The sequence below is a fragment of the Battus philenor genome, unplaced genomic scaffold, assembly GCF_028537555.1.
Source record: "Battus philenor isolate CCGP_79_NKW_IND1 unplaced genomic scaffold, ilBatPhil1.0.hap1 SCAF_6, whole genome shotgun sequence".
NCBI lineage: Eukaryota > Metazoa > Arthropoda > Insecta > Lepidoptera > Papilionidae > Battus > Battus philenor.
The window spans coordinates 8,542,262-8,570,239 of record NW_027181726.1 but is presented as its reverse complement, the minus strand read 5'-3'; the positions used below and the strand labels follow the sequence as shown (position 1 = coordinate 8,570,239).

General features: G+C 34.3%; 2 protein-coding genes across 2 annotated transcripts; one reads left to right on the top strand and one right to left on the bottom strand.

Moving 5' to 3' along the window:
- Window positions 1–24: 24 nt before the first annotated feature.
- Nup154 (nuclear pore complex protein Nup154) lies at window positions 25–13,804 on the top strand. The gene is made up of 25 exons (XM_068774022.1): window positions 25–175; window positions 285–422; window positions 758–914; window positions 1,247–1,480; window positions 1,688–1,869; window positions 2,455–2,726; window positions 2,818–2,949; window positions 3,022–3,149; window positions 3,415–3,612; window positions 4,424–4,566; window positions 4,884–5,055; window positions 5,356–5,726; window positions 6,235–6,373; window positions 6,767–6,881; window positions 7,238–7,394; window positions 7,547–7,633; window positions 7,712–7,899; window positions 8,545–8,695; window positions 8,777–8,870; window positions 9,298–9,478; window positions 9,835–10,066; window positions 10,565–10,799; window positions 10,878–10,998; window positions 11,750–11,930; window positions 12,766–13,804. Exons 1-25 carry the CDS (start codon window positions 167–169, stop codon window positions 12,835–12,837), a joined length of 4,089 nt encoding a protein of 1,362 aa, XP_068630123.1. The 5' UTR covers window positions 25–166; the 3' UTR covers window positions 12,838–13,804.
- Window positions 12,762–27,942, bottom strand: LOC137930681 (neural cell adhesion molecule 2-like). Its single transcript, XM_068774023.1, has 15 exons — window positions 27,720–27,942; window positions 26,802–26,919; window positions 26,396–26,589; window positions 24,496–24,633; window positions 22,383–22,586; window positions 21,723–21,904; window positions 21,185–21,341; window positions 20,280–20,416; window positions 19,411–19,570; window positions 18,960–19,184; window positions 17,654–17,835; window positions 17,212–17,401; window positions 16,239–16,421; window positions 15,085–15,404; window positions 12,762–14,348 (listed from the first exon to the last, which is right to left on the bottom strand). Exons 1-15 carry the CDS (start codon window positions 27,793–27,795, stop codon window positions 13,983–13,985), a joined length of 2,832 nt encoding a protein of 943 aa, XP_068630124.1. The 5' UTR covers window positions 27,796–27,942; the 3' UTR covers window positions 12,762–13,982.
- Between the last annotated feature and the right edge of the window lie 36 nt (window positions 27,943–27,978).

Sequence of the window (27,978 nt, the reverse complement as noted above, 5' to 3'; positions counted from 1 at the left end):
CTTAAGACCGTTTTCTGTTTAAAAATCTAATTTTATATTTCATATAAATTATTTTCGATTAATGTTTTCAAATAAAAACGGTTCCGAAGAATACGATTTTAGTTACACTTGAATATCTGTACGCATAAAATATGTGCTCTAAGAATTAATTTCTTTAGTTACAGAAATGTTAAAGGTAAATTCATAAGATGTCATGTTTGACAGCAAGAGCGAGCAAAGGCATAACCTCCTGTCGGCTTATCTTGTGAATTAACGTAAAGTGAGCCATTGAATAATGTTTTTAGATGCCCAGCGGCATAAACAGCGTTGAAGTATCCAGGCAATCGAACGGAGGCAACATGCAGTTAGAGTGCTTGGAGTTAGCTGGGTGTACTTTAGACCGTTACATTATAGTAGATAATTCCCGCCCTTCGTTTTTAGAGGTTTGTTTTATGTTTATTATATGTTTTCGTATAAAATTTTATTCAATTCCTCAATTTTTTAAATGTTTTCTTTAATAAAATGGTTACTATTAATTTTCTGTAACAGTGCCTGTTTTACATTCGTTATTCAGTGCCTATGTAAAACAATGTTAATATAGTAATGAATTTTTTTTTCATAAACAATCATATACCAGATTCATACGTAATTCATTAGAGTCCCCATGCACAATCTTAACTTTAAGTGCAGGTACCTGAAAACTTCACTAAAATTATATCTTGAAAAGGTAACAATATAGTTTAAAAACATTATATGCGAGCCCCTATTCAACCTTCAGATAACTGGAATAGCAGCACAACGAAATCCAACATGCAGTGGTTTAAATGCCGGAGATTACAGGAACCTTGCTTCTATACTCAACCACCCAAATTTATCGCAGCTAAAAATTTTGAACAAAGTTCCATTGCCACCAGAAATTATGGAACATTTTGCTCGTATCCTTTTCAGACTTATTGTAAATAGAATTTGTTATAGAGTTTTGGCATTTTCAAAATTTTGTTTCTTAATGTAGCAAAGCAATAAAAACCAATTATAAAACTTTCCATTAATTAAAATATTACAAAACCCACTACTATATTGTAGTACCTAATGTCAGTATTTTTTTTATTTTTATCTTAAAATAAAAGTGATTTTTACTAATAACATCAATAGATAGATGGATTTATTTTTAAGCTATTTTGTTTTTATATATACAAACTGTGGAGTACATACAAAATGGTTTTACTTAATGCTACATCTTTGTAATATTCCTTATACCATTATTCAGATATGCAATGTCATTGCTTGATGGGAGTTTTTCCAGAAATAAGTAGAGTGTGGTTAGCAATAGACAGTAATATTTATGTATGGGCATTTGAACATGGAAGTGATGTGGCTTATTTTGATGGTTTGGGAGAGACCATTGTCAGTGTTGGCTTAGTGAAGCCTAAATCAGGAGTGTTTCAAAACTTTGTCAAATATTTGCTGGTTTTAACAACAACAGTGGAGATAGTAGTATTAGGTAATATTTTTTCAATTTTCTTTACATTCATATTAATTGCATCAGTAATTCTTATTTGTAAATAGTTATTTATGATCATATAAGTCTATATGATCTTTTAACTCATATTATGCTAAACAGTTATTAATTTATTTGAAAGTAAATAAGAAAAACTTTAATATATTGTTCTCATTTTATGTTAATTTTTTGATTACTTGCAACTAATAGGTGTAACATTTTCTGCAAGTAAAAATGATGGAAGCGGAGAATTTGAAGAAATACACCTAGTTCCGGAACCAGTATTTGTTTTACCAACAGATGGTATATCTATGATGTGTGTAAAGTCAAGTGCTCAAGGACGCATTTTCATGGGTGGTAAAGATGGATGTTTATATGAAATAACCTACCAGGTATGAATAAAGATCATAATTATGATTTTTCTGCAATAATTTCATGCTTAATGTTTTTGCCTAAAATTGTAAATAATGAATTAGTAGATACAATATGTGGTATGTATAATTTATGCTAGTGTAGGTGTATCACAATGCTGTCAGGTAAGAAATTAATAAGGGAATAGGTGAAAAAGTAAAACACTAATGTGAAATAAAGAAAGCGAATATAAATAAAATAAAAAGTTATGTAAATACGCAAAAAAAATAATTGCCATATAATGTGAAATTAAATAAGTATTAAAATTAAGGATATATATAAGATTGATATGCCCTGTCCCATAAATATGATAAAGGAGAGTGAGAAAAAAAAGTGTTAAGATAATGCATTCAAACTAGCTTTTTAAAGATGAACATGTTATTTAATTTCCATATGTGAGGTGGTTGGGAGTTCCAAATTGTGTAAAGATAATTATTTTGTATTATTTTAAATTCCACTGGCTTTTAACTGTTTGGACTTGCATTAACTGGTTTTTGTTTTGTTCATATAACATAAATTAATGTTTTTGTTTGTATGATAAATTTGAGTGTTTATTATGTTCTCAGGCTCAGTTAGGGTGGTTCGGTAAACATTGTAAGAAAATTAATCATTCCACAAGTGCTCTTTCATTCTTGGTTCCTTCCTTCCTTAATGCTGCATTGTATGATGAAGACCCTATTGTGAAAATTGAAGTAGATAACTCAAGACATATATTATATACTCTTAGTGAAAAAGGATGCATAGAAGTTTTTGATTTGGGTAGCAATGGAGATAGTATAAGCAAAGTTGTGAGGTTAACACAGGGTAAAATTGTATCCTGTGCTGTGGATATTGTAAAGTAAGTTAAAAATATATGTGTTTTTATTATGTTATAAAAAAGTATTTGCAGCAATTTAGATTCACTGTTCATATTGTTTTAAACTTTACAGAACATTAGAAGCTAGTAACTTTAAACCAGTAATTGCAATATCAGCAGTGGAAGAATCAGAATCGGAACACTTGAATCTTGTTGCAGTAACACAAACTGGTGCTAGGCTATATTTTAGTACAGGCAGTGGAGAGTAAGTTCTATAACAAATAAAAATTATCATTGAACATTGAAAATCTGAATTTGAAATGTGTATTTATTTTAGTGCTAACCACAGTGGACCACAAAGACCTCAATATCTTACACTACTGCATGTCAGATTGCCACCTGGGTTTACTCCTAATTCTTCTGTGTTAAGGCCTAAGCAAGTTCATAGTGCAGTTTATGAAAATGGTGTGTATTCCTGGCAATTTTGCCATTTTTATAAATTCATTTGATTATTTTTTATTATAATAATACGCAAATGTCATAGAAAATTTGCATACAAAAACTGTTTATCATCTACTTGTTTAATTTAAACAGAAATTTTATAATATAAAAAGCAAAAGCAAAGTTTCCAAGCCATATATTATTAAACATTGTATTTATAAAAACAGTACTATAATTACATATAAAGATTTCTTTTGTATTATTATGCCCTATCTTTCTATTCTTTTAGGGTCACTGGTAATGGTATGCTCCGCGGGAGGCGGAGGTGAAGCAGAAACTTTATGGTGCTTGTCACGTGTATTGCCAAGTGGTGCAGGATTTAGTGAAGCCCACACGGTGTTGGCTTTAGATGGCCCTGCTTGGGCTCTTACTGCTTTGCCTCCACAACAAGCAACACGTCTTTCTCCTGCTCTTCTATCTAAAAGAGGTTAATTCATATCCAGTTTCCTTACAATTATACACATTGTTACATAGGCTGTATTATTTTTGTCTGTGTAGATAAAATGTCTATTATGACAGCACTGTCAATAAAAAGGAATATTAATTGTCAATTTTAGTTTTACCTGTACATTTTTTATTGTTTTGAAAAGTTTTATGGATCAGTTTTTGAAGTAGCTGTAGATTAAGCAATTTTACCACAATCTGCTGTGAATGCTTGTGTTCTGTGAAATAGCGTGTTGTGTTCTCTCTTATCCAAAACAGCAGTATATAAGAAACATGAGCAATGTGAAAGTGAAGTAAAAACCGTCCAAGGTTGTTGTGGAGCTATCTCAAATCAGAGCACATTTGTAACCTTCATCCTTCAACTTAAAGTTGAAGGATACTATTATAATAGAACCCAATCTGATTATAGTTTCTATAAAATTAGTTTCTGCTAGCATTCTTCTTCATCTTCTTCATCACATACACACTGTAAATGGTTCTACACAGATAATAATATGAATGAATGAGTATTGGAGATAAATATGGCTACTTAATTTTAACTTGTGGTTTTACTGGTAGATAGAGGCAGCGGTGGATGAACGTCCTTAAGAGGAAGGAAAGATATGAAAGTTGCAATCTCACAAACTAAGACATTAGGATAGGTCAAAATGGAGAAGGATTCGGAATGTGGACCGCTTTATAAGACAGAGAAATACTAGAAAGGAAGCATCCATCCTATTGTGTTGATAAATAGTTGAAGGTTATAATTACAATATATTAAAAATTTATTAAACGAAAAATTATTTTGTTTTAAGAGGTGTGGTCGTGGTCGCGTTGGGCAGTGGTGACGGGTGCAGGTGCGGCTGTACTGGCGGCAGGTGCGGCGCCTGACCTGTTACGCTCCTTGCTTCGCGATTGCCGGGGTCCCGACGCTCAACCCGTCAAAGATTTCTTCCAAGTATATAAATAATATAAAATACATGATAATAAAAAAATAATTTCAGACTTGAATTTCGATTAAATACAATAGATACACATAATTGTCATTTATCATTACAAAATCTTCAAATTTTTAATGAATATAATAAGGATATGAGTATATAATTTGTTTGCAAGATAATGTCATACATGTAATACAAACTAGAAATACTATTATTGTATTAATAATTAAACTAAAATATGAATCTTCATGAGGTCAATTTTTTTGTAACATAATTAAAATTACAAGCAGACTTGATAAGTAAGTTTTATAAATTTTGAAAAATTACTTTTCAGTTACACAGCATTGAGCAGGCATGTGCATGTGCATTATACCTGGCTTGCGAAGAAGTAACAAGTGGAGATTTGTCCATCAGTGAGTGGGCTACGCGCGCTTTCTTCCTTTATGGCAGCCAACTTACACCGGCGCCCTTGTATCAGCAACCTTCTCAAATTCCTTCAACTATAGGTAAAAAAAAGTTTTTTACTAAGCTATATAATTTTTTAACGAAAGAAAGTAGAAAACTTAAAGCCTAAAATTCGGTGGAGCATTGTAATGATGCAAACTATAAATTGTTTCATGTTAATATGTTATAAGTTTGTTTTAAAAATATGTATATATATTTGAAGCTGGAAGGACTGGTAAAATTTCATTTTACCAAATTTACATTTTATTTAATTATTATTCAATTCTTTTTTATGTTTTGGTGCAAATCAAGTGTTTAAGATTTACTTATGGTTATCACTTAGTACTTTTTTTTTCTTTTAGGTTCACCTAAGTTTTCACCTCGACAAATGTCTACACCTATGACAATGAGAGGTGTTCAAGAACAGATAAGGCCTAACCAAATGAACCAATCATACCAACAAGCTCAACTAAACCAGTCTGTCAGCAGTGGACAAAACCAGTCTTTGATGCCACAGTCACCATTTCAACAAAATGTGATGAGCCCCACAGGATTCAACCAGTCATCCTTCATGGGCAATGTAACTCAGCATCAAAGAGATCAGAATTTTCCAATACAAATAGAGTACAGTGCTAAACACAATGGGCTATATATTTATGTAGGAAGGATACTTTCACCCATTTGGAACTTAAAATGTGTTACTAATTCTCTTACTCCAGATAAAAAAGAGTTTGTAAGTATTCTGGACCCTCTTTAGTATTTTTTTAATGTAAAAGATTACCATGTAGGTAAAAGCGTTAATACCTTGATTTAAATGAACAGCATTGAAGTAGTTCAACTATATAGTGAAATACTTCACACTACTTATTTTTAAGAAATTAATGCAACACTTTATAGTTTGATAAAAATCAAAAAGAATAATTGATAAAATTGCCTAAATTATTTCAATGACCATAAAAAATAAGCAATCGAAAGTCATATCGAAAAAACAGGTTGATGTCACTCAATTAGCTTGGTTACAAAAGGCGTTGATAACTATGCAGAAGATAGAAAATGATATATTTCAAATGATGCTACTTAATATTTTACACATTTATATGCTTTGAAGTATAGTACATATTAAGTGAACGTTATATAGAGGCGATTGCTACGATCATGTAACCAGTATATTATGCATAAGTGTCCAATGATAACATTTTCATTTTTAATTCGTGTGAATAAATAGTAAATGCATTCTACAGATGAGCAGTAAAGTGACCGGCGAAGACTGTGCGTACGTAGTTAAAAAGTTGCAACGCGTTTCGACTTTCTTGCAACGCCCCATAGCACCCCCCCAATCCGAAGAAAACGCATCTCTGCATGCACTAAAGTTGTTCATAGGTATGAGATACTTGAATGTTTGTTGTCTTTCTTTTTCATAAGATTGATTTTTTTCCTCCTTAGATTTGATCGTAAAATTACGAAATATTTGTGTATTAAATGCAGGTTTTTCCATGAGTTGAATTTATTCCTACCATATAAAATAATATTTACGTTTCTTTTTTCGTAATCTATCGGCAATAAAATGAAATAGTCATATGCCTTTTTCAATTTGATGTTTCAAATACATTGTCTTTTTTTTCCTTTCCCACATAAAATTCTCACTTTTTACCAGTTAATGAAATTCCGTTAAGTTCTTTGATGGCTATTCAGCAGTATTATACTTTCTATAAACTATATATAATATAACATATATAATTTTCCTTATCATTCTAGAATTTACTTTATTTTCAGCAATGGCAATAGAAATGTTAAGTTTATGGAAAGTGCTTTGTGAACATCAATTTCATGTAATTGCTGCCAGTCTTCCACCTGACCAACAGAGTGCTTTACAAGCGGCCAGTTTCAGGTATATTATATGACTGTAATGATAACTAAAATGCAAACAGATTCTTTAAAAGTATTTCCACATACTTTTAAAAATTAAATCATTCTAAGACTTAATAGAATTTAACCTAAATGTTAACAAGATATTTTTTTATGTACGTTTTTACACTGAAAATAAGTTAGAAGTTACAAGTGTTAAATCTTATGTTTGTTGCCTTGCTTTTATTTACTTAGTTGTACTGAATTCGGAAAACTTTTCAAATTATTAGTTACTTCAAATTTTCATGATTATATTTTCTCAATCAAACTATTAGATTTTTACTGTTTTTGCAGAATTTTGTGTTTCAGTTTTGTAATAAAATAAAGTATATGTCACAGGGAGCTGTTAGTAGGGGGACAAGAGGTTGCTTGCTTGTTATTGGGGTCTCTTGTAGCTGGTTATTTACGCGATAATGCCTCAGTGGATGGCATATCACAGAAGTTGCGTCAGTTGTGCCCAACGCTATATAGACAAGAAGATGCAACATGCTCAAAGGTTTGTGTGATAGGTTATATACTGGAAATAATAAAAAAACTGAGAAAATAGAGTAATGTATTGTGAGAGTAAAAGAAAATTAATTTTTATTATCATAACAGAAATGCCTTTGCTTTCTGCACATAACAAAACTTTTTTTTACCTTATTACAGGCTAATGAATTATTAATATTTGCTAAACAACAAAAGAATCAAGCTGAGAGGGAAGAAATGCTCCGGCATGCTTTGAAATTGTGCAAGGTAATGTGATAATATATTAAAAATATATAAAGATTTAAGGAATAAATAGAAATTAAATAACACTTTTTCAAATTTCAGGATGTAGCACCAAATGTTAACTTACCTTTGGTCTGTTCAAAATTAATATCAGTTGGATTTTACTCTGGAGTAGTTGATCTATGTGTTACATGTGCCAGCAAAATGGACCCACAAGATAAGGCGCTGCATTATTATAAGAGCGATCAGCCTTCTCAGGATAGGGAAGGCCATTTTGCTTATTACAGAAGGTAAAGAATTATTTTGTAGCATCATTATTATAGAAAATGTTTAATAAATCGCTGATAGCATTGCTCGGGATATTCACACGATTGCTTCAGGAGATTTGTAGAGAAACAAAAGTAAGATATAGCCTAGTGGGAATGTGTGAAAGCGGCAATAGGCGTCACTTGGCGCGTAGAATAGGGGTCTTAACCATGTGGCCATAAGGTCTGAAGTGGAGACCACGGGACCGGTAAGCGCAGCGTAGGACATCCTCCTACATGAGAGGCAGATGACCTTGTTAAGGTTGTCGGAAGACGCTGGAGGCAAGTCATTCCCATCTTTTGAAAATCCTACAACTGAAATGTAAATAAAACGAGTTATGTATAAATAACAATCAACAGAGTCGTGGTTTGGGCTTCTCTGGTATCTTCTATTCAGAATGCGAAAAGTGTCTCGAGTTACAGCCGAGGTTGTGATCTCTTCTAGGAACCCATGCCCCAAGTCTCTATGGAGCCTCTGCCATAGTGACCTTGAGCAGTGAAGTAATGTAACAGTCTGAACTTTGGTAGCCCTTGTGCTTACATTTAGAGTCGTTTACGGCTCTGCCCACTCCTTAAAAACGTTTTTTAATTTTTGTCACTTGTTATTAAAATTTTATTTATATTACTTAGGATGGAAATCTACCGTGAAGTGTGTGGTGCATTGGAACGTCTGTATGACCGCAGCGCTGAATCCACTAGCAATGATATGTCTCCTCTTCGAGCAAATACCTCTTCTGCAGATGCTACGCTTACATTATCGCCAGCTGATGCTAACTATCAAGTATGTATTGTAATTTGCTTTTAATTACTATATTTCAACATTTACTTTAACCGTAATCTTAACACGTTTTATTAATTTTAGGGAAGGAAACTAGTTTGTGAATGTTTGTCGCGGGAAGACGAACTGCTTCATGTAGCTGTATATGAATGGCTGGTTTCTAAAAACTTAGGATCTGGTAAGTTCATTTCATGTGAAATGTTCTTATATATTTAAACTATATAAAATCGCTTTTTAATATTTAAAAACTCTGATTTTGTGCATTGATTGTTTGTCAAAAAACACATAAATTAGTGAACTTAAAATTTGATATATAATTGAGAAATCATAAAAGGGTTTGCTAAAAGGCTGAAAAAGGGTTGTTATAGAACATCATTAATAATTTTGGATTTGTGATTTCACTCAAGAACAATTAATGATAAATGAGTCTAGGCTATAACTAGCTAATATTTATTTAGCTTTGATAAAAGTATTGACTATATTTCAATTTAATAAAGGAGATTAATTGCAAAAAAATTGTTGTGATATTTGTTCATAAAATAAAATTTTTGCGTGAAATTAGTATTTTTGCTTCCTCATTAAATGTTGCGTATTTTTCTTTGCAGAATTGATTTCATTAGGAGCGTCACCACCTCCATCGCTACGCACGTACCTGCAGCGAGCCTCTCGGGCTGCGTCTCCACCTGCTGCCCTCCAACTTCTGGATTTACTATGGAAAGTTCTCGAACGTGCCGGCGAACATTTGGCGGCTGCTGAAGTGCTTGAAGGACTTGCCACAAGGCCAGGGTAAGCTTTTAAGCCTTTAGCAAAACCATTAATTTTCTACAGCTCAGAAAACAGGGCACTTTGTGTAATTTATTAACACGTGCGAAAAACAAATATTTTCTGATTTATACATATAATTTCCATGAACGAGTTTATGGAAATTATAAGATGTTATGAATACATTCGGTCATAATTTGCAGTATGTTTTGTAGAGTTAGCATTGATCTCCTTCTCCACTCTGAAGTTTTTTCATATAAGAGGTAAAGTCAGACAATGTTTTATTTCAAAGTTCAACATCCATCACTATACGGCGTAACAGTTGTCTAGCGCCTCCTTTTACCTCTTCCTATCATTTTAAATGAACATTGCGTGTACAGGTCAGGTGCTACCCTGTCACAGCGTATGGCCTGGTTGTCTGCGGGCGTGGTATGCGTACGCGGGGCTGGTGCAGCAGGCGGTGGTGGTGGGGAGCTCTTGCGGCGGCTGGAAGAAGCTAGCGAGGTAGCTCGCGTGCAAGCCGCCGTGCGCTCTGCCGCCGCGGCTAAGCGACCTGCGCCACCTCAGCACTTACTGCGAAGGCTTGATGATGAACTTCTCGAGGTTACGCAGGTGCTTATAATAATATATTTATACATATTATTACCCACATACGATCATTTAAAGTGATGCCTTGTGTACGCCATAAGAAAAATAACTTAACTTGCCCTCCCATATTAGACATCCATCAACTTAGACTCCTAGGTTTCTAGACGCGCCCTGATTCGGACTCGAGGGCTGAACCTCGACTTGGTTGGTTGTTATTACCTGGCTAATATTATTTCGGAAAGTGTTAGCGCCAGAATTTCTTTTAAAATATTTTCACTGGTCAAAAAGACTCCACCTGGTTCCACTCAATTGTTAGTCTGTCTTATATTGTCTAGTGCCATGCATTACAGATTAGTTTGTGTTTGTAATAAAACCGTTATTTCGATATATATTTCATCACCCACTACTTATTTACATTGTCGACCTCGTGTTTTATTTACAAAATTTATAATATATATAATATTTGTATTATATTAGTGAATTGGTTAGTTATTAATTTTTATATTTTTTACTTTATTACAGCTTTATGAAGAATATGCAGATCGCTACAATTTATGGGAATGCAAATTAGCCATTGTTCAGTGTTCTGGGCATAATGATGCGCTTTTAGTTGAAAATATATGGAGTAACATACTGGCTGAAGCAGAGACGGTTGCGAGAAATCTTTCAACACCGGATGAGCGCCTTAGTTCTGTTCTTAGTAAATTAACCACCCTGGGAAGAGAATATGTTAACACCGGACACTGCTTCCCACTTTGTAATTATTCTTTTCAATTAATTTACGTCTTGTGTTTTTATTAACATTTTCTTAATACACATATAAAATTTATTGCAGATTTTATTGTCCGTCAATTAGAAATAATGAGCTGCAAAATGCAAGCGGATAAAAGTATGGTTTTTAAAGCGATATTGAACATAGGAGTATCATTAGAACAAGTGCTCGATATTTATATAAAGTAAGTATATAACAATTTTATTTCAATATAAGCTATCCCTAAAGACTACACTGTCATAAGTTATTGAATTGTTGCAGTCCAGAGTAAAATATTTTTATATTGATAAACATTTTGTTTACGACTTAATGTGTTATTAATGAACAACAATTACAAGAGTCAATTTCCTTTAATTGTGTTTTTAATAAGATTTTGTTTTCTATGGCATCCTCATGTACCTTTATTGTTTTTTTATTGTTGTCAATTGTTTAACAGAGAAATAGCTGTTATAAATTACTCTGTGGTTTGAATTTATGTATTTCTTTGGATATGTTTATAATATATATATATATATATATTAAACATTTTTGTGTGTATATATATATATATAAATTGCTTTTGCAAAATATTTATATAAAAAATAAATAGGCTAGGTTACCCACGACATAATCAAAATAGTGAGAAGTTGCTAGATGGCGGGCAGCGTAAGACAATTCATCGGGGAGATATTAGGGGAAGGCTTATGCCTTGCATCGGCCGTCTATCGGCTGGCGTAATGTTGATTATATACGAAAATACATTAATATATTTATTGTAATTAAATAATTTGTTCTCGATATTGTATTGTTTTTGTTATTTGCTTAGTTGAAAAAATGGAATAAAAATACTATATACCTATGTTTGATTGTATGATAAAAATATGAATAACATATGTAATAATGTGATTTGTACAAGATTTTTATGGATTATTTAAGTAGCAATGTTTTATTTTCAGATTGGTTAGTGTAAACGAGCGCGTATGGCTCGGGTGCGGGGACGAGTCGCATGTATGTGCGGCGGCTGCTTTGCTGTTGGACGCAGCGCGTTCAGACGTGGCGGTGCTTGCGCCTGCGCAACGTCGCCGTGCACTCGCGCGCTGCAAGGACCTGCACGAGGCCGCGCTCTCTGCATTGCAGGTCAGTGTCTTGCACTCTGTCAGTGTTCTGATATAGTAAATTCAAGAGATTGACTTATTCAAACACATTGACATACAACAACGACTCTGACTGCTCATCGAGCACTATTTACGGGCGGTATTTCATTAAACAAAACTAATTATTGTTTGACTAAATTACTGTAAAATAGCATTTTACTATATAACCGTTATTAAATCTTATACAGCAATGTAAGCTGTGCGCCTGGAAAGCCAAATCAAACGTTATCCTTTGGATGCATCATTGCACACTCATCAGTGCATCTTAAAATTCAATACTATTGGCTGCTTCGATAAGAAATTTATTTTTTACTGACCAATACAACAAGAAAATGGCCGAAATAAGTAATTATTTCTAAAGATTTCAAAAACTTGTAAAAACATTGAAACTTATTACTTTCGAAGCGAGAATATTATAATTATTTGAAAGCTAATGATGCCGAATTTGAATCATTTCAATTACATTATTTGCGTTGTATGACGTTTATTCGTAACATTTAGAGCACTAAATGTTGTTCTTTTCTATTTTAAAACGTACAGCTGTCTTGCAAATTCTGTTCTTTTCTAGGAATGAAATAAACCCTTCTTTGCAAGTCCAGTAAAGCATATACCCAAAAACAATTGTATCTTATGAACAAAGTTCCCCCTTGAAGTTTAAAACTCTGACTACCATACATTTTTTGATTGGATATCCATCGATATAAATTTTAGAAGAACTTCAGATAGATATTTTACTTGACTAAATTTTTAATGTTGCTATAATAGGAATAAAATAAAAAAAAACAAAGGTTTAAGTATATATTTATCTTCTATTTCAGTCACGACCAAATACAAAGCATCTCATCGATAAGCTTACAGTGGCGCAAGCGTATTTGGACCGCATGGATTAACTTTTTATAGAATTTTTTAGTGAATGTCGTGTTGTGAACACATCTTCAAATCGTATTTAGTACCATATTGGTACAGTTCATCATAATTATTTTAAAAGTTTTCTCTTTTCGTTATAATTACAAGTACTGAAATCTATTTTTTTTCTTACCTCTTAAGTCTATATAACATAAGTTTTTTACATATGAAAAACACAAATAATTTTGTAAGTTCAAATGTGGGCAGTTTGTAATTATTTATTGAGATACTTCAAATAATTTTCAGGTTTCTTGTAAATAGTCAATAGCAAGAATAATGCGCATGGTTCTCCAGAAGCTTCCTAATTTAGCTCTGTAAAAATTAACAATACAATTTCTAAATCACACAAACACAATAATTAAAAAAACACTTTAATTTTAGAACCAGCAGTAATTTTAAAATTATTTGATTTCATTTTAATTTTTCCACAATTTAAATGTTATTTAATATTATTTCTACTTATGTATAACGTTGATATTTTAAGGTTTTTGGACTAATAAAGATGATTAATTTTTAAAATAAAGAAAATGAATTGTACCAGTTATTTACTAAATTATTATTTTTAAGATCAATAAAAATATTTCAATTATAATTATTTGGTTTGTTCTGACATGTGGAATTATTCAGTATACCGTTAAATTAACAGTATAATATTAATATTATTATTATTTTATACAACAAAATATCGTTAGACGCTAATTTCATAACACAATAAAGCCAGCGTCTTAAATTAGATAAAATCACAATGTCATTGAAATTCTATAAAATGTGAAAAAATTTGAAAAATGGCAGTGACTTACAATTCCGAGTAAAACGAACGTAAGCTATATAATTTTTGTATAATGAAAAGAGTTTTGTGAAATTAAAATTAATACGTGATAAAAAAAAATAATCAAGTGCATATAAAAATAGAAACACGACGAATTAACTTCTATTTTTGTAAATAAAGGTTTGAAGTACATAATAAATGTTTTATTTTTTTTATATGTGCCACTACAAAATGCAGCCGTGAGATCGTATACTTTAAGGCAAATTTAGACAAAAGTGTCCTATAAACAAACTTTGGTACATTGTTGAGGTGTTATTTTGATTATGTTACCACAAATAGGTACATCGTTTTGATTCGCAATTACGAGGAATCATCAAAGGGGTTCGTATTTATTGGTTGCCCGTGATCATCGTAATCTGGATACGTGTAAAGACTATTCTGGGCGCCACTTACAGTTGGCAGGCCAACAGTATTTATTGGTGCCATGGTGTTCTGTTGCTTGACTAGATCCTTTCCCGAATTCTTTCGAACTATTGTCGTGTACGTCGGAGTGGACTTCGTGGGCATATCTTTGATCTTCGTCGCCGCTCGGTAAGTACCGAATTCGTCCGGCGGCGGTGGCAGGGAGAATCCGTCGGAGGTTTGTGTTATTTCCGAAGTTTCATCGCTAATCTCCTTTGCTAATTTGTGTCGCATTTTTCTCGGCATTGTATAAAATGTATTCATCTGAAAACAAATGCAAACTCCGATTGTTAATCTGCCTTATCCGTCGTTATCCTTTTAGTCACACTTGATTACTGGGCTTCATCATTATCATGAACACTATTTCTACCATAAGACGTCCACTGCTGGACATAAGCCTCTCCCATAGAGTTCCAAAAGGACCCATTGGAATCTTCCTGCATCATCTGACGAATTTAACAAGTTTGCCTGTCCACTTATTGGTGGACCGCCTGCGCTTGCCGATCTATGGGGCTTTAAAGTTTCCACCCTTAAAACCCCAGCGGCCATCTGTTCCGCGCGCTACGTTGCTTGCCCTTTGTCACTTAAACCAGCGATCGCGGTGGACTATGTCGGTCACTCGGTCTCGTAAAAAAATCGTTACATTTAAAAAAATGTGGTTAGTATATTTCCATAAATTTGCTAATAAGCAGACCTTTAAGAGTATAGTTAGTCAAAGGAAGCATGTGAATCATAAAAATAGCTACACAATCCGATGCGTTAAATAATATAACAGGGCCGAGCCGAACTTCCTAAGGCTGAGCCCTTCAGATTACTTGTAATAAAGAGGTCTAACACCTTTCGCGATATGACACCACTATTCTCCGTAGCAAAATTTATAAAAATACAGTTTATATCAAACTACAAAACAAGATTTCAACCGGTAAGAACAAAACTACGAACGTTTAATGCTGTGTTATTGTATGTGTGTAATTAATATATATATAATTCTTTATCTTACCGGCTTAGCCACATTGTAGTTAGTTTCGGGTGGTAAATGCATTACCAAATGATCACACAGGACATCCATGTCTCTTTTCCTACTAATGTTTTGCAACGAATGCACCTTGCAGCTGCCGCTCTGTCGCAGGGTGTCGGCACATTTGTATTTTTCCGGTTCAGAAAACTCGTGCATGTAGCGTGCCGAATGGAAGGAGCCTGTCCTCCTGACGTCGTAGTTCTTGGAAGGATATCGTGCCATTGCTCGGCGAAATGACTCCGTGCGCCTCGCGTTGCATTCGCTCCCGTCGTCACTGTCGTGGTAAGTTTCGCAATTCGTATCTGCAATGAGAAATTTGAAGTCCAACTGTACTTTGTTACAATAAAGATAGTTAAAATTAGTTCAGTTAAAAATAAAAAATATTAGTGTTATTTTTGTAAAACATATTTGATATATAACACTCAGATGGAAAGAATACTTTTTTGTATTGACCTGTTAGGCTTTTATAAATTCTCGAGAAAAAACATCGTTTATATTGTGCTACTGAAACTGCTGTAACGCGCCTTAGGTATGCGTGTGGCAAGACGGGAGGTAGTATCTCATGCTTAGATTCTTTGTTGCTTGGTTATCGCTCGCGGCGGTGGTTTTCCTGGTATAATAACCAAGAATGGTTTGCGACCTTTGCGTAAATCCAATAGGGATTTAAAATAAAACACTAACTTCAATAGAGCAAATGGCTGGGGTCACACATTCCCAGTCCCTCGTTACAAGGGAATTTTCTGGGACACCAATCTAGAATAGCATAGTTGGTATTCTAAAGAGCTTGTTCCAGAAACCCCTGTGGTTCTATCTCGATGGTTCTGGTAACTACCAGAATCAGTTATTCTCATGGTGGTTAATACGCGACTTGTCGAGCCATGGTTCGCTTCAGAGTTGATTTAGCTAGTGGGTGTTTAATGCGTCGACTCCGGTTGGGATTTGACCTCTGCTGATCAGGTTCGGCTGCTTACTTTTGCACTAATCCTCCCTTCTCTAATTCAGTCCGTCTGCACTCTTTCTTAATAAGCATCCGCAGGCATATCTCTTATTAAAATCTCTTATAAAGTGACGACAACTCGTCTTCCCGTCGGTTATCGAAGGAGAAACTTTGAGCATGGGGTACATATACCGCTTACCTTCGGTGCTGTAGGCGCAGAGCGGCGGGTCGGAGTGCGCGCGCGGCAGGTCGAGCCGCGAGCCGCGCTCGTGCGCGCAGAGCACCAGCCCACACGCCACCAGCGCCAACAGCAACACCCCCCCGAATAACGCCAACGCCAAAGTAGTTATGTTGGTCACAGCGCTCACCGTCTCCACCACATCTACAAGGGACAGCCCATAAAACACTCGCTCGAAAAGGGCGAGGAGGAGAATAGATTAGTGGTGAGAAAGGTATATAAAAAAACTATCGCCCTTAATATACTTGAACGCCGACTATAGACATCTCAGAATATATAAGAAACCATTGAATATCTGAACAATAAAGAAGTATTTTTTTTTCTGATAATTATTTTCAGATGTGTTCAACTTTTGTGACGTTATAGCAGCGGGTAGGTGTTCGCAGAAAGTGTAACGTGCTGCGATAGCGAGAGAGAAGTTCATAAAAGTGAAATTTCAGGTAAAGTATTTTATAATCAAACAAATTTTATAATAGATTGAAATTGGTGCGGTTTATCTTTTGCAGAAACCTATCGCGATATCATTTATATTGCAATTTTTTTTAACTACATAATATTCGATTATATAAATACACTGTATAAGTTACAATGTATTTATTTTTTAATATATTTTATGCAACTTAAGGATTCTTCGTAAGGATCTAAATGAAATGATGTGTGGCTGTTCAGATGCCAGTGAATGCGTAAAAACTGGGGGAAGAAGAGTGAAATGCAAATAACATCCAAACTAGCTTCAGTAAAAAATATTTTAATTTTATGGTCACTTAACGAAAATTAAAAAGGTTAAGAAGTGGAAGGGATGCATAGATGGATGCACCGAGATGATACGTTTGATTGGTGCATCCATCTATCTATACATCCCTTTTTTCCTATTTTTTGTCAAATTTGATAAATATCAGTAATCAACGATAAACTTTAGTAAACCTGGTAATACCTTCGGCTTCATCGATAATGCTATCCTTTTCTATCTCAACTATTTTACTTTCTCCTTTAGCATTGAACGCTACTATAATAAATTTATAATTCTCGTCTTTTGGTTCTTGAATTACGAATTTCGGTTCTTGATTTATAATTGATACAATTTGATCGTCAGAGCTTAAAGAACAAAGATTGAATCTAAATTTCTGAAACAAAATCAACAAAGTCAATTTATATATTAGTTATGTTCAAATGATACCGAAGTAATCAAAATGAAAATATTTTTTTTTTCGTATGATGTCATACTTTCCACAAATATCAGCAAATGACTTGTTAAATTAAATTTTTGGGTGTCGCTGTGAAAATTATGCACAATGAATGATTAACAATTAGTTAATCACTATATTGTTAATAGGTGACTGAATAAAACAAGCAGTACAATCATAAGTGTTACATACCTGCTGCAAACCACCGTCGTGGCCCTTTTCGCATGTTATTGTTATATCTTTGAGTTCATTTTTGACAGCTACGCAATCAGTCGGCGGCCGGGGCACAGTTTCATCCGTTACTAGAAAAGAGCACTTTGTCTGCGGCAGCCCACTGCGCAAGACGTTGTTTAATCCCCAACAATGTATGAGTGCTGCAATAAACAAAACATAGATAAATATATGTGCTGTGGTAATCCACCTGGTGGCAGGTTCGATTCCTGTGATACAAACTTCTTATTTCACACGTTATGCATTAATTATATAGGATTGCCACTGATCATAAACAAGGTTCCAGAAGATGGGCAGTCTGCGACCGTCTTTTATTTTTTATTTTTTATTATGGTATATCTCCCCATAGATATCTATGAGCTGAAATGACGACGGAATAAATACACAAACTTAAATTAATTCTTTATTTCTGTAAAATTTTAAATGTTTAAACTGTAAACCTCTACAATTTAAATCTATAACCACTATGACAATCTTAAATGGCAAGAAATGTATAGATACATTGAACAATTACAGGCAGTGATAAATCTTGTTTTCTTATTTCAACTTTGTTCATATAATTATATCTTTGTGTGTTATAAAGATGTCTGGGCAGAAGTAGAGTCATGATTATAATAAAATTAAAAGTTTTAATACTTCGTCTTAATAATAAAAACATAAATATTTAAGGAGGCTAGATAAAACGTTTGTTCGTTTAAACGAATTTTATAAGAATCTCAATTTTCCTTTGGTTACACTACCGCCCCCTTGAAAATCTCCAGCGCACACCAGAGATCGGTTCCGTCCCCGTTGAATATAAATAATGGTTTAGTTCTATTAATTCATTTTGGGGTTTTATATTTATATAGTCTTTGTTAAACATTTTAAAGTAAATATTTTCAAACATTTAAGGTAATTAGTAAAGATTTTTGATAGGTTCATATATATAAACAATAATAGATAAGCTACACCAATTATGAAGTACACATCATTATCCATTAAAATTATGAGTAGACATAAAGGAAGAAGAAAACCAAAAAGTATAATGTATTATACTGACAGTGCGTACGAAGTTTAAGTTTAGTAATGTGATGTGTGTTTGATTAATGATTGCAGTTACATATAGTGTAAAGTATATAGCATAAGGGTCGGTAAACTTAAAGGTGGTATAGTAAAATAGTTACATCCATTTTTTTGGCCTAAAAGATCATGAAAGAGCGTCGAATGTACAAGATAATGAAGTAATATTTATTAATAATAGATTAAATATAATTACAATAATACGTACTGTACGACGTGTCGTTCGGTCTCTTGTAAGTCAGTGTAGGTTCTTCAGTCTCCAGATTAAAGGTCTGGTTGTGTAACATCTTGTTAGCGTCCATGGTTTCGCTGATGAAAGCCCAGCGGTAGGCGGTCGGTTCGGGGTTGGCCTTCACGTTGCACGTTATATTTATACATTCATTTTCTGCGATACCGTATTCTGCAATCGTTTCGTCTACGCAGTATGCGGGATCTAAAAATATCAGAATGACAATGATACAATTTACAACTGTAGTTCTTTTATTTTGATTTCATGACGTCCAAAAATAACGCCGCGAACTTTATCCTTCGATAGACATAAAAGACCTTCCCAAAAAAAATTATAATTTTTTTTAAAATTTAATTTGTAACATGTACACGTCTGGATAATTTCTTTTCATAATGAAAACCAATTACTGATATTTAGGTTAGCATCTTACAAGTGACATCGACGATAATGGGCTCGCTGTACGCGGAGCCCTCGTTGTTGGTGGCAGCGCACACGTACTCTCCGGCGTCCGCTTCGGTTATCTCTTTTAACTCCAACGTTGGCTTGATTGACGTCTCCTCATGATCGTAATTTTGGTTGACTAAATCGTCCTGAAATTTAATAGATTGGCTTAAAGAATTAAGTGAATAAATGGAATCATTGGCGATGGTATTCACCTGTGGGGACTGAGTGAATATAAAAAAGGAAACATTGATCTAGATGCCATAGATAAAGAGGAATAACTATTAACATTATAGTTCGTTCGCGTTGATACAATAGATCGAATAACTCAATATTAATAATGATAAAATTATATTTTTAATTAAATAGTTACCAATCAGACAGTAAAAATCATGAGTTGCGTCCAACGATTTCATTTGGACGTCGGTAAGTATGGTTCAATGCTTCATGTGCTCTTATGTAAAACAAGCACTGAAATAAGTGTTGCCTATGAAAGTGCTTTATTACTTCTTATGAAAAACATGCGGTAAAACATGGCGCTTGTGAGTATTTAGAGAAAGACATTGTTTTTCGGTCAGTTGCAAGTAAAATTACTGAAAAACTTATCACCGACTACTAGCTTTACATATCTAAGGTTTGTAGCGTAGTGCTGGTCTGCTCACTAGTAGGACACAACGGTCCGGCTAGCGTAGCTTAGGACGATTACTAGAAACCTTACATTAATTACGAAAAATATGCCCGCTTACATAGTAATGAAGATTGTTATAAAATGCCGCAACTTGTAGAGAAGTATTATTTATTAATGTATATAGAAAAAGACAAATACTGAAAATAAATAAGCAAGAAAAAACTTCTTACACCATGGAACCAGGTCACTTGGTAGACGGACGGGTTTGCTTCGTAGCTGCAATTGATGCTCAGGCTTGAACCCTTAACAGCTGTAAGAGTGTTGTTTTCCAGCTCTCCGTCTACAACTATTTGCAGTTGTGGGATATCTGCAATGATGTAATGAAATAATAGATATATAAATGTTATGTAAATATTTTTATATATATATTTATTATTAAGAATATAATTTATAATAAGAATATAATTCTATACAATATTTCTCAGATTTTATTTGAAATCGCTGCTCAAGCGCTACAGGCCCTTAAATACCTTGAGATTTAAAACAAAATGCCGGGCCAGTTCATCAGAAGACCCTCTAGTACATTCTTTCATTTCATTCATACAAATATTTTCATAAAGGCTCACGTGGTTACGGCTTTTGGATTCGAATCGTCAGCAGTGTCTGAGTAGGTGTTGAAAAGTCTATCCTGTGGAGCCATTACGTATAAATCCTTCTTATTATTATATTATTAACAAAAAATACACTGATCATGAAATCGAAAGACGTATGGAATAAGACTATTTCTATGAATCCTACGAGACAGTAGATGGAAACGCAAAACGTTCTACAGGATCTACGGTTAAAATGGGCGTGCCACATTATTGGATCCATTTATTTCCTCGTCATATTAATAACTCGTCTTACTTTGTAGTGGACAAGATACTTTTTTTTAATTTCTAATAGTCGTCGCGTTATAACAAATGATGCAACCGATACTTTCTTGAAAGTTGTAGATTAGTTTAATTCTTATCACTAAAATCACTTAACGAGAAAAATTTCTTTGCTGTTAAGCATTTTCTTCTATTCCGCGAAGATGCATCAGTTGAATCTTTGGCACAACCGCAGGGTAGGTGTATGTCGGAGGACTACGTACACAGCACTGTTAATGGTAGCCCCTGTGCGCAGATGTAGTTGATCGCAGGAGGTCCGCGCGTGTTCGCCGGCACGCAGCACGTCAACCACGCCTCGTCATATTCCGGGCTAATGTCCAGCTGCACCTCGCTCACCAGCAACCGCTGGGATGGCTCCTTCTGAATTAAATAAGATTTCATTCATCCTGGCAAAGTAGGTTTCGATGGGTAGCATGCTAAAGCAAGGAAATAACAGAGTGCTCGTAAATACAATAGTAATCATGGCCAAAAAAAAAAGAGCTACACGAGCTGATTTTGTGTTGTTCTGCAGTTGCTATTGTGAACTAACCAGAAAATCAAAAGACTGGAACAAAGGGACTAACGAAGAAAAACATGAATTAAATCATTCTAAATTAGAAAACCAATAACACAGTGACCCGGAGAAGTCATATTTTCGAACGTTACACGAGCAGGGAATAATAGCATACATTATTAACGCGTAAGAACTATAGTACTCTTAGAAACCGGTTAAAATAGCGGTTATCGGAGCCGGTAACTTACGGTTACATTCTGCTCCAAGTTCAGTAATTGTGAGGAGTTCAAGCGCCACATAACGGATGGAAGTGGACGCGCGCCGAAAACGCGACACTGTAGCGATAGTGGCTTGCCCGCGCGAACGCGTCCACTCACTATTGTGTCGGTTTCGTCGCCTGCCACGCGCACCGACACAAGCTCCGGCGGCACTATTAGCATGAAAAAACAATCTATTATATATCTTTTATGGATTAAACTTATAATATATATAGTTTGCATATTTAATATGCAGACCTTAACCGAATTACAAGTAAGCTGTAGTCTCCTTATAGAGCCTTGACTGGGGCTGATACTGTGTCATCGGATTTATGATGACGCTCCATGAAGTCACTGGTTGTATTAATTGGGTTCAAGGGAAGGATGCTGGTAAGAGAACCTCAGTAGGGGTTGTTGATACGTATTTAATATTCGACGAAGCCTATCATTGTTGATCGATTACTAATGTCGACTCATCAATAATCTCGTGTGTATATATATATATATATATATAGACCAATGTCAACCACAAAGAGGCGTCCCATTCTTACAATTATGCAATCTTCTAGTGTTTGTGCTCTGTCGATATGCGCTAAATAACTGGCTTACTAAGATAGATCGATCAGAAGAAAATGCATTTTTATTACTGACAGTGCATGTCGATGGTAATGTCGATGGAGAGCGGCGGTGTTTTCTCGTTGTTCTTCGCGAAGCAGGTCAAGACCAGGCCGTGGTCCTCTCGTCGCAGCGGACCGTACATTAGGTCGCTGCGGACGCGTTGCTCCGACAGCGGTGTCGATGTGTTCTTTAGTAACCTCTGTCCTGCCCACCATGACAGTGTCGACAATGGTTTGCCTGAAACAACGTTCTCATCAAAAGTTCGCTGGTATTTGTAGTCTCCGTAAGAAGTTCTATAGGTTGTCATTACAGATCTCGTCTTCATTTGATATTAATACGATACGATATTTAATAATCAGTTTCATTTTTTCTTTGAGATTAAAGCAAGACGTTGGGAGAAAACTGCCTGAATTAATCAATAGAAGGGATGTGGTCTTTCACCATGACGAATATAGACCACATACATCTTTGGCCACTCAGCAAAAATTAACAGAGTTTGGTTGAGAGGTGATAGGTGCATCCGCCATATAGCTTTGACCTTACGTGCTTTCAGATTTCAACCTGGTTCCGCCTCTTCAGAGTTCTTTAGGCAGTGTCAGGTTAACGTCAAGTCAGAACCAACAAAATTATTAATGGCGTTTTTTTTATCTGAAGTCCCAAAATTTCTAGAGCAACGCCATGGTGACTTAGTAGCTACAAGATAGAAAAAGTCTTCAAAAAAAATATCACCTATATGCTATAGTTAAAGGTAAATAAACTTTAAAATTAATAAGTGTCGAATTTTCGTATAATACGCAAAGGAAGTTTTTACTAAACCTGTTATAGAAAATATTATTCCAACTTATATTCGCGATTAATTTATTTATGAAATCCACCGTGCCGTTGTGTAAATTCAACGACCTGATTAATAACAATGTTTGTTCACGCATTGTTTGTTTTCAGTGACCGCTTAAAATACTCTAAATATTCAAATATGGCAGGTGAAATTAATTTTAAACAGCATTTAAAATTAAATAGTATTTTTTTTCTCTTAATATACCATAAAAATGTAGATGGCTAATGTATTAACATAATAAATAAGCTTTTATAAATTAAACTATAATTACTGCAAAGTGACTATATTGAAATCGTCTTTTACTGCAGTTTAAATAAAATAAAATTGTTGTCCAAGGGAACTTGATGCATAAAAAAATATTACTTTTAAATTATATAAGCTTTATTTAATTGCTATTTTTTAATAATCTACTTTCATTTAAAACGAGTAAACGTTTTCTAACATTTTTTTACATTCATTCATCAATTCACGATTTAAAGTTATTAGACATGTAGCCTACAATTGTAACTTACAGTTATTTCTACTACTATACTGTTTGTATAGTCAATTTAATTTTTACACATTCACGAAGTCCATCCCTGATGACAGCTGAATATCCCGGATGCGGCCCATCTTCTGCCAGGTCATTGTCATTCCGTTTAAACCATTTGGTATCGTCCTTTCACTTAATACGCAATTTACACGCTTAATACGTAAACGAGAATCAACAAAAATATAACATTAAAGGCGTGAATAAATACATGATTGACAATTAATAAATTAATTTATTGTGTGAATCATGTATTCATATTAACTCTTGTTGTAAAACTGTGTTGTATATATTTTCATTTACAGGTTTCAAATCAAAAAGATTTGGCTGTTCAATATTTTGTAAGCCATGATCAACATAGAAAACACCACACCCTTTTTACAACTTATGTAATGACGGACTTAACGTTTCATAGGCATTCTCTCTCTCAGTCAAGGTGGTGCAGCGATAATAGTCAGGACTATAAATGTTACAGAAAAGTTCATTATTATTATAACTATACCCTTTGTACTATATGTACATGATAAATACTATACTTATTTTATAATTATTAATCAACACATAATCAGGAGAATATAAAATATACATAAATTGCACATAAATGTAAATATATTCCATATAATTCGCTATTAGATAGTTCCGACGATGCTTCCGGCAAGTTTCAAACTTTTTTTAACATATAACGGTTTACTGAGTCTAATTCTGAAATGAATTTAATTCCAAAGCAAAACGCTTTGGAGTAAAAGAATGAGTGAATATAGTAGAAAAACTTCTTTACTTACCTCCAAAAACGACGCAAAATAGATGCACCGTGTCGCCCACGAAATAAGGGCCGACGTTTCTACTGTTGTTAGAGCCCGCGCTCGCTGTCGTCACGCGAGTTCCATTTTCGTGGATGACCCACAGTCGCTGAGGTGGCTCTGTGTTGAATTTTAATTCAGTACAATGTTTACTAAATGGTATTTTTTTATTACCGATCCCCTATTGGCATTTAAAGATTCCATGGATTAGACTGGACAGAGCGCAGATGGCGCGTCGATGAAACCTCGTTTTTGGTAGCAAAATATGAGGGCTCCCCCAGGAGCCTCCGCTCGAGCTGCTAAATAGTATATTAATTAGCGGATTGATATAATGTTTCAATGGGTTTCGACGAAGCTTCGTTATTGTATAGTGTAAATTTATCGTTATTATATTAAGTTCTATAATATATCTTATAAATTATTGCAAGTTTGTACAATCATGGGTTTGCACTGATGAGAGCTTCATGCAATATATTTATATCAACACCACGGAAGTATGCCTTAACCGACAGTTTATTATTCATACATGTTCAGTAAGGTATCGATATACTGGCGTATTATGTTTCAGCCGCATTATAAACCGGTTTCATCTTTTATTATTATCAATATTTTGTTATGAAGTTAGTCATATACAAAACATTGCTTACTAAAACTAAAGTGTTAGTAGAATACGGAAGCGACCACCCCCTACAGTTAAAATAAATTCGTGAAGCTTTCTTTTTAATATAGTGCCATGCTATGTTTTATTTTGACTTCGGATCCCCCAAAACATGTATTTACTAGGAAACAGTAATGATAAATGATTACAATAAATGAACTACTGCGGTACAAACGCTGTCATCCGTTCGAGAAATTAAAATACATTGTTTATGACTAGTGACAATTATAGATAATTAATGCACAAAGTGTGAATTATATATAAGACTACCGGGAATGGAACCCGAATCGAATTATTGCGTTAAAAACATATATTTAACGCAATAATTACAATACATGTACCATAGAGATGGATTACCTAATATGACAATTTTTATTTTATACATGATAAGACTGCATAAGTATCAACATTACGAATGTCAACACGACGCACATTTATAGGTAGAGAAAAAGTGTGATGAATAGTCTTTCAAAAGCGGCAAAAGATGCAAGTGTTGTTAAATGTTAATGTGAAATGTTTACGTCGCGTAATTGCCTGTAAATGGAGCGAATTGTTCCGGCGTTGTCAGCTTCCTCATTATGCTCGCGGACCAATTAACCGCTGCTACGGGAGCACTATTTTAGTACACGCTGAATAAGATGACCGCTGACATTAATTTTTTTATATAAACAAACGGAATTTACGTTAGAAGTATATATCAAAGATGGTGTTTATACCATGCCTTTCAATGGTTTTAAACACCATATAGCATGTTGCAGGTCTTCCTAGTTTTGTTGTGAAATATAGAAAAAGTTGACTACATACCTATATACCTATTCCGATTTGCCACAAAATTTTATACTTAAAAAAACAATCAACATCCATTAAGATCATGAATGTAACTACGTTATATACGAATGTAACTACTACACTAATTATGACTTTAGCAGAATACTAAACATGGGACCACATTGTTATGGTTGGTTTTTTTTATTTATGTTATGATGTCATTCTACCGAAATCACTGTACCGCGCCTTTGGTAACGCACAGCGAGACGAAGGGTAGAGGGTATCAGCCATTAATCCTTTGCGTTTGTCCGCCTTAAACGCTCGCGACAGCGGCGCTCATACTCTTTTTTCCTCGACCCATCCCGCCGCGCTTGGGGCACATCACAGCGGTTCGGTAGCCATATAGTACTTATGTACGAAAATATTATTTAAAAAGCACCCACGCATTGTCATTACCTATAATTTCAAGTCTCAAATATGTTTTTTGTGTTGGACTCGACTCGAAATCGGCAAAGCAGTAGTACTGGCCGGCATCAGAGGGTCGCACAGCGAGTATTTGCAGTTTGTCCACTCCCTCCTCCTCCGAAGTGATGAGCTTGTACCGTCCGCCTGGTGACAGCACGTCGTCGGAATCACCGCGTAGGTCGCGACTGCTGATTCACAATTCCGTAAGGTATTCAAATTTTAAAAGAATGACAATCAAAATTTCAGTTTAAATAAAAATAATTCTTCATTTTTGTTACTAATATTTTAAATATACCTAACTTACTTAGTAATAAAAAAGCTTGTGTATTTTAGTTTAAATAAAATTATTGATTGTATAGCAACGTTGTTAAAGAAAAAAAAAACAAATATTATCAACCTATAGAAGGCAGTGGGAGATCCATCCCTGTACCACGCCAGGATCTTGAGAACATCACCGGCTTTCTCGGCGGTGACATTGCAGGGCAACTCGGCGCTGTGACCCATTACAGCTTCAACTACAAATTAATTACGAATTACATTTTTTACTATGAACAGCTCTTTACTTCCTGACGCAAAATGAGCGCAGTGCCACTTGGTTGCGGAAACCAACCCGCTGAGACAAGACAAAGCAAGCCCTACACTTTTTGACATACAAACTTTTGAAATGGAGAGCGCAGGTTTGAGCTTTTTACAGGGAAACATATAATCATTGGTCTAGTCAGCTCACATATATCATTAGCTTTTGTGTTCTTCAATTTGGGAAAAATAAAGACAACGCAATTATTTTTGGCGCCAAACCTTCACGCGGCATTTTGCAAGACTTACTGTAAATTCTAGTTATATACAAAGATAACCTATTAAATATAATAGGTAACTTTGTCGTTGATATTTAATTAATTTTTAAGTTTTATGATTATTAGTGATTTTAGTTTGCACATCTGATGAATTTCAAAACGAATGCAAATACAATCGAGTAAATATCTTTGAACATTGCTGGCTAAATCTAAATAGTAAAAATATTATTGTTTATCCTATCTGTAAAATTATTCTCATCGAAAATTTTTCTCACGAGTTTTCTTAATATTATGAAACGAACCATAACCACCAGTTTTGTGAGACTCAAAACGAGAATATTACTAAAAAGTAAAAAGTTGTATTATCAAAACCAAAAAACACAAATCATTCTTAAAAGTTAATGTAAATAACTCTCAGACAAAAACAACTATAATTAACATAGCAAAAACCGAATAACATACGAAAGACTATGTATTCGTTTTCAAATATTTTTTTAACATATTTTAAACCATATACTCACCTGTGATAATTTCCTCTTGCGCCTTTAAACTTTTAAAAAACGTAACAAATACGAGAAGAAAATCTATGAAACGCATGATTGCACAGTGTAACTTTACATGTATTAGATAAACTATGCGTTCAATATATTTATAAAACACAGGAATTACACAGTCGTAAATAATGCATTTCGGCACGATCAGGCCCAACTGGGCGCAAGCAACGGACACGCGATTCAATTGGCGCGCTTGGTAGCAATAAGCGGTGTCGTCGGACCAGGG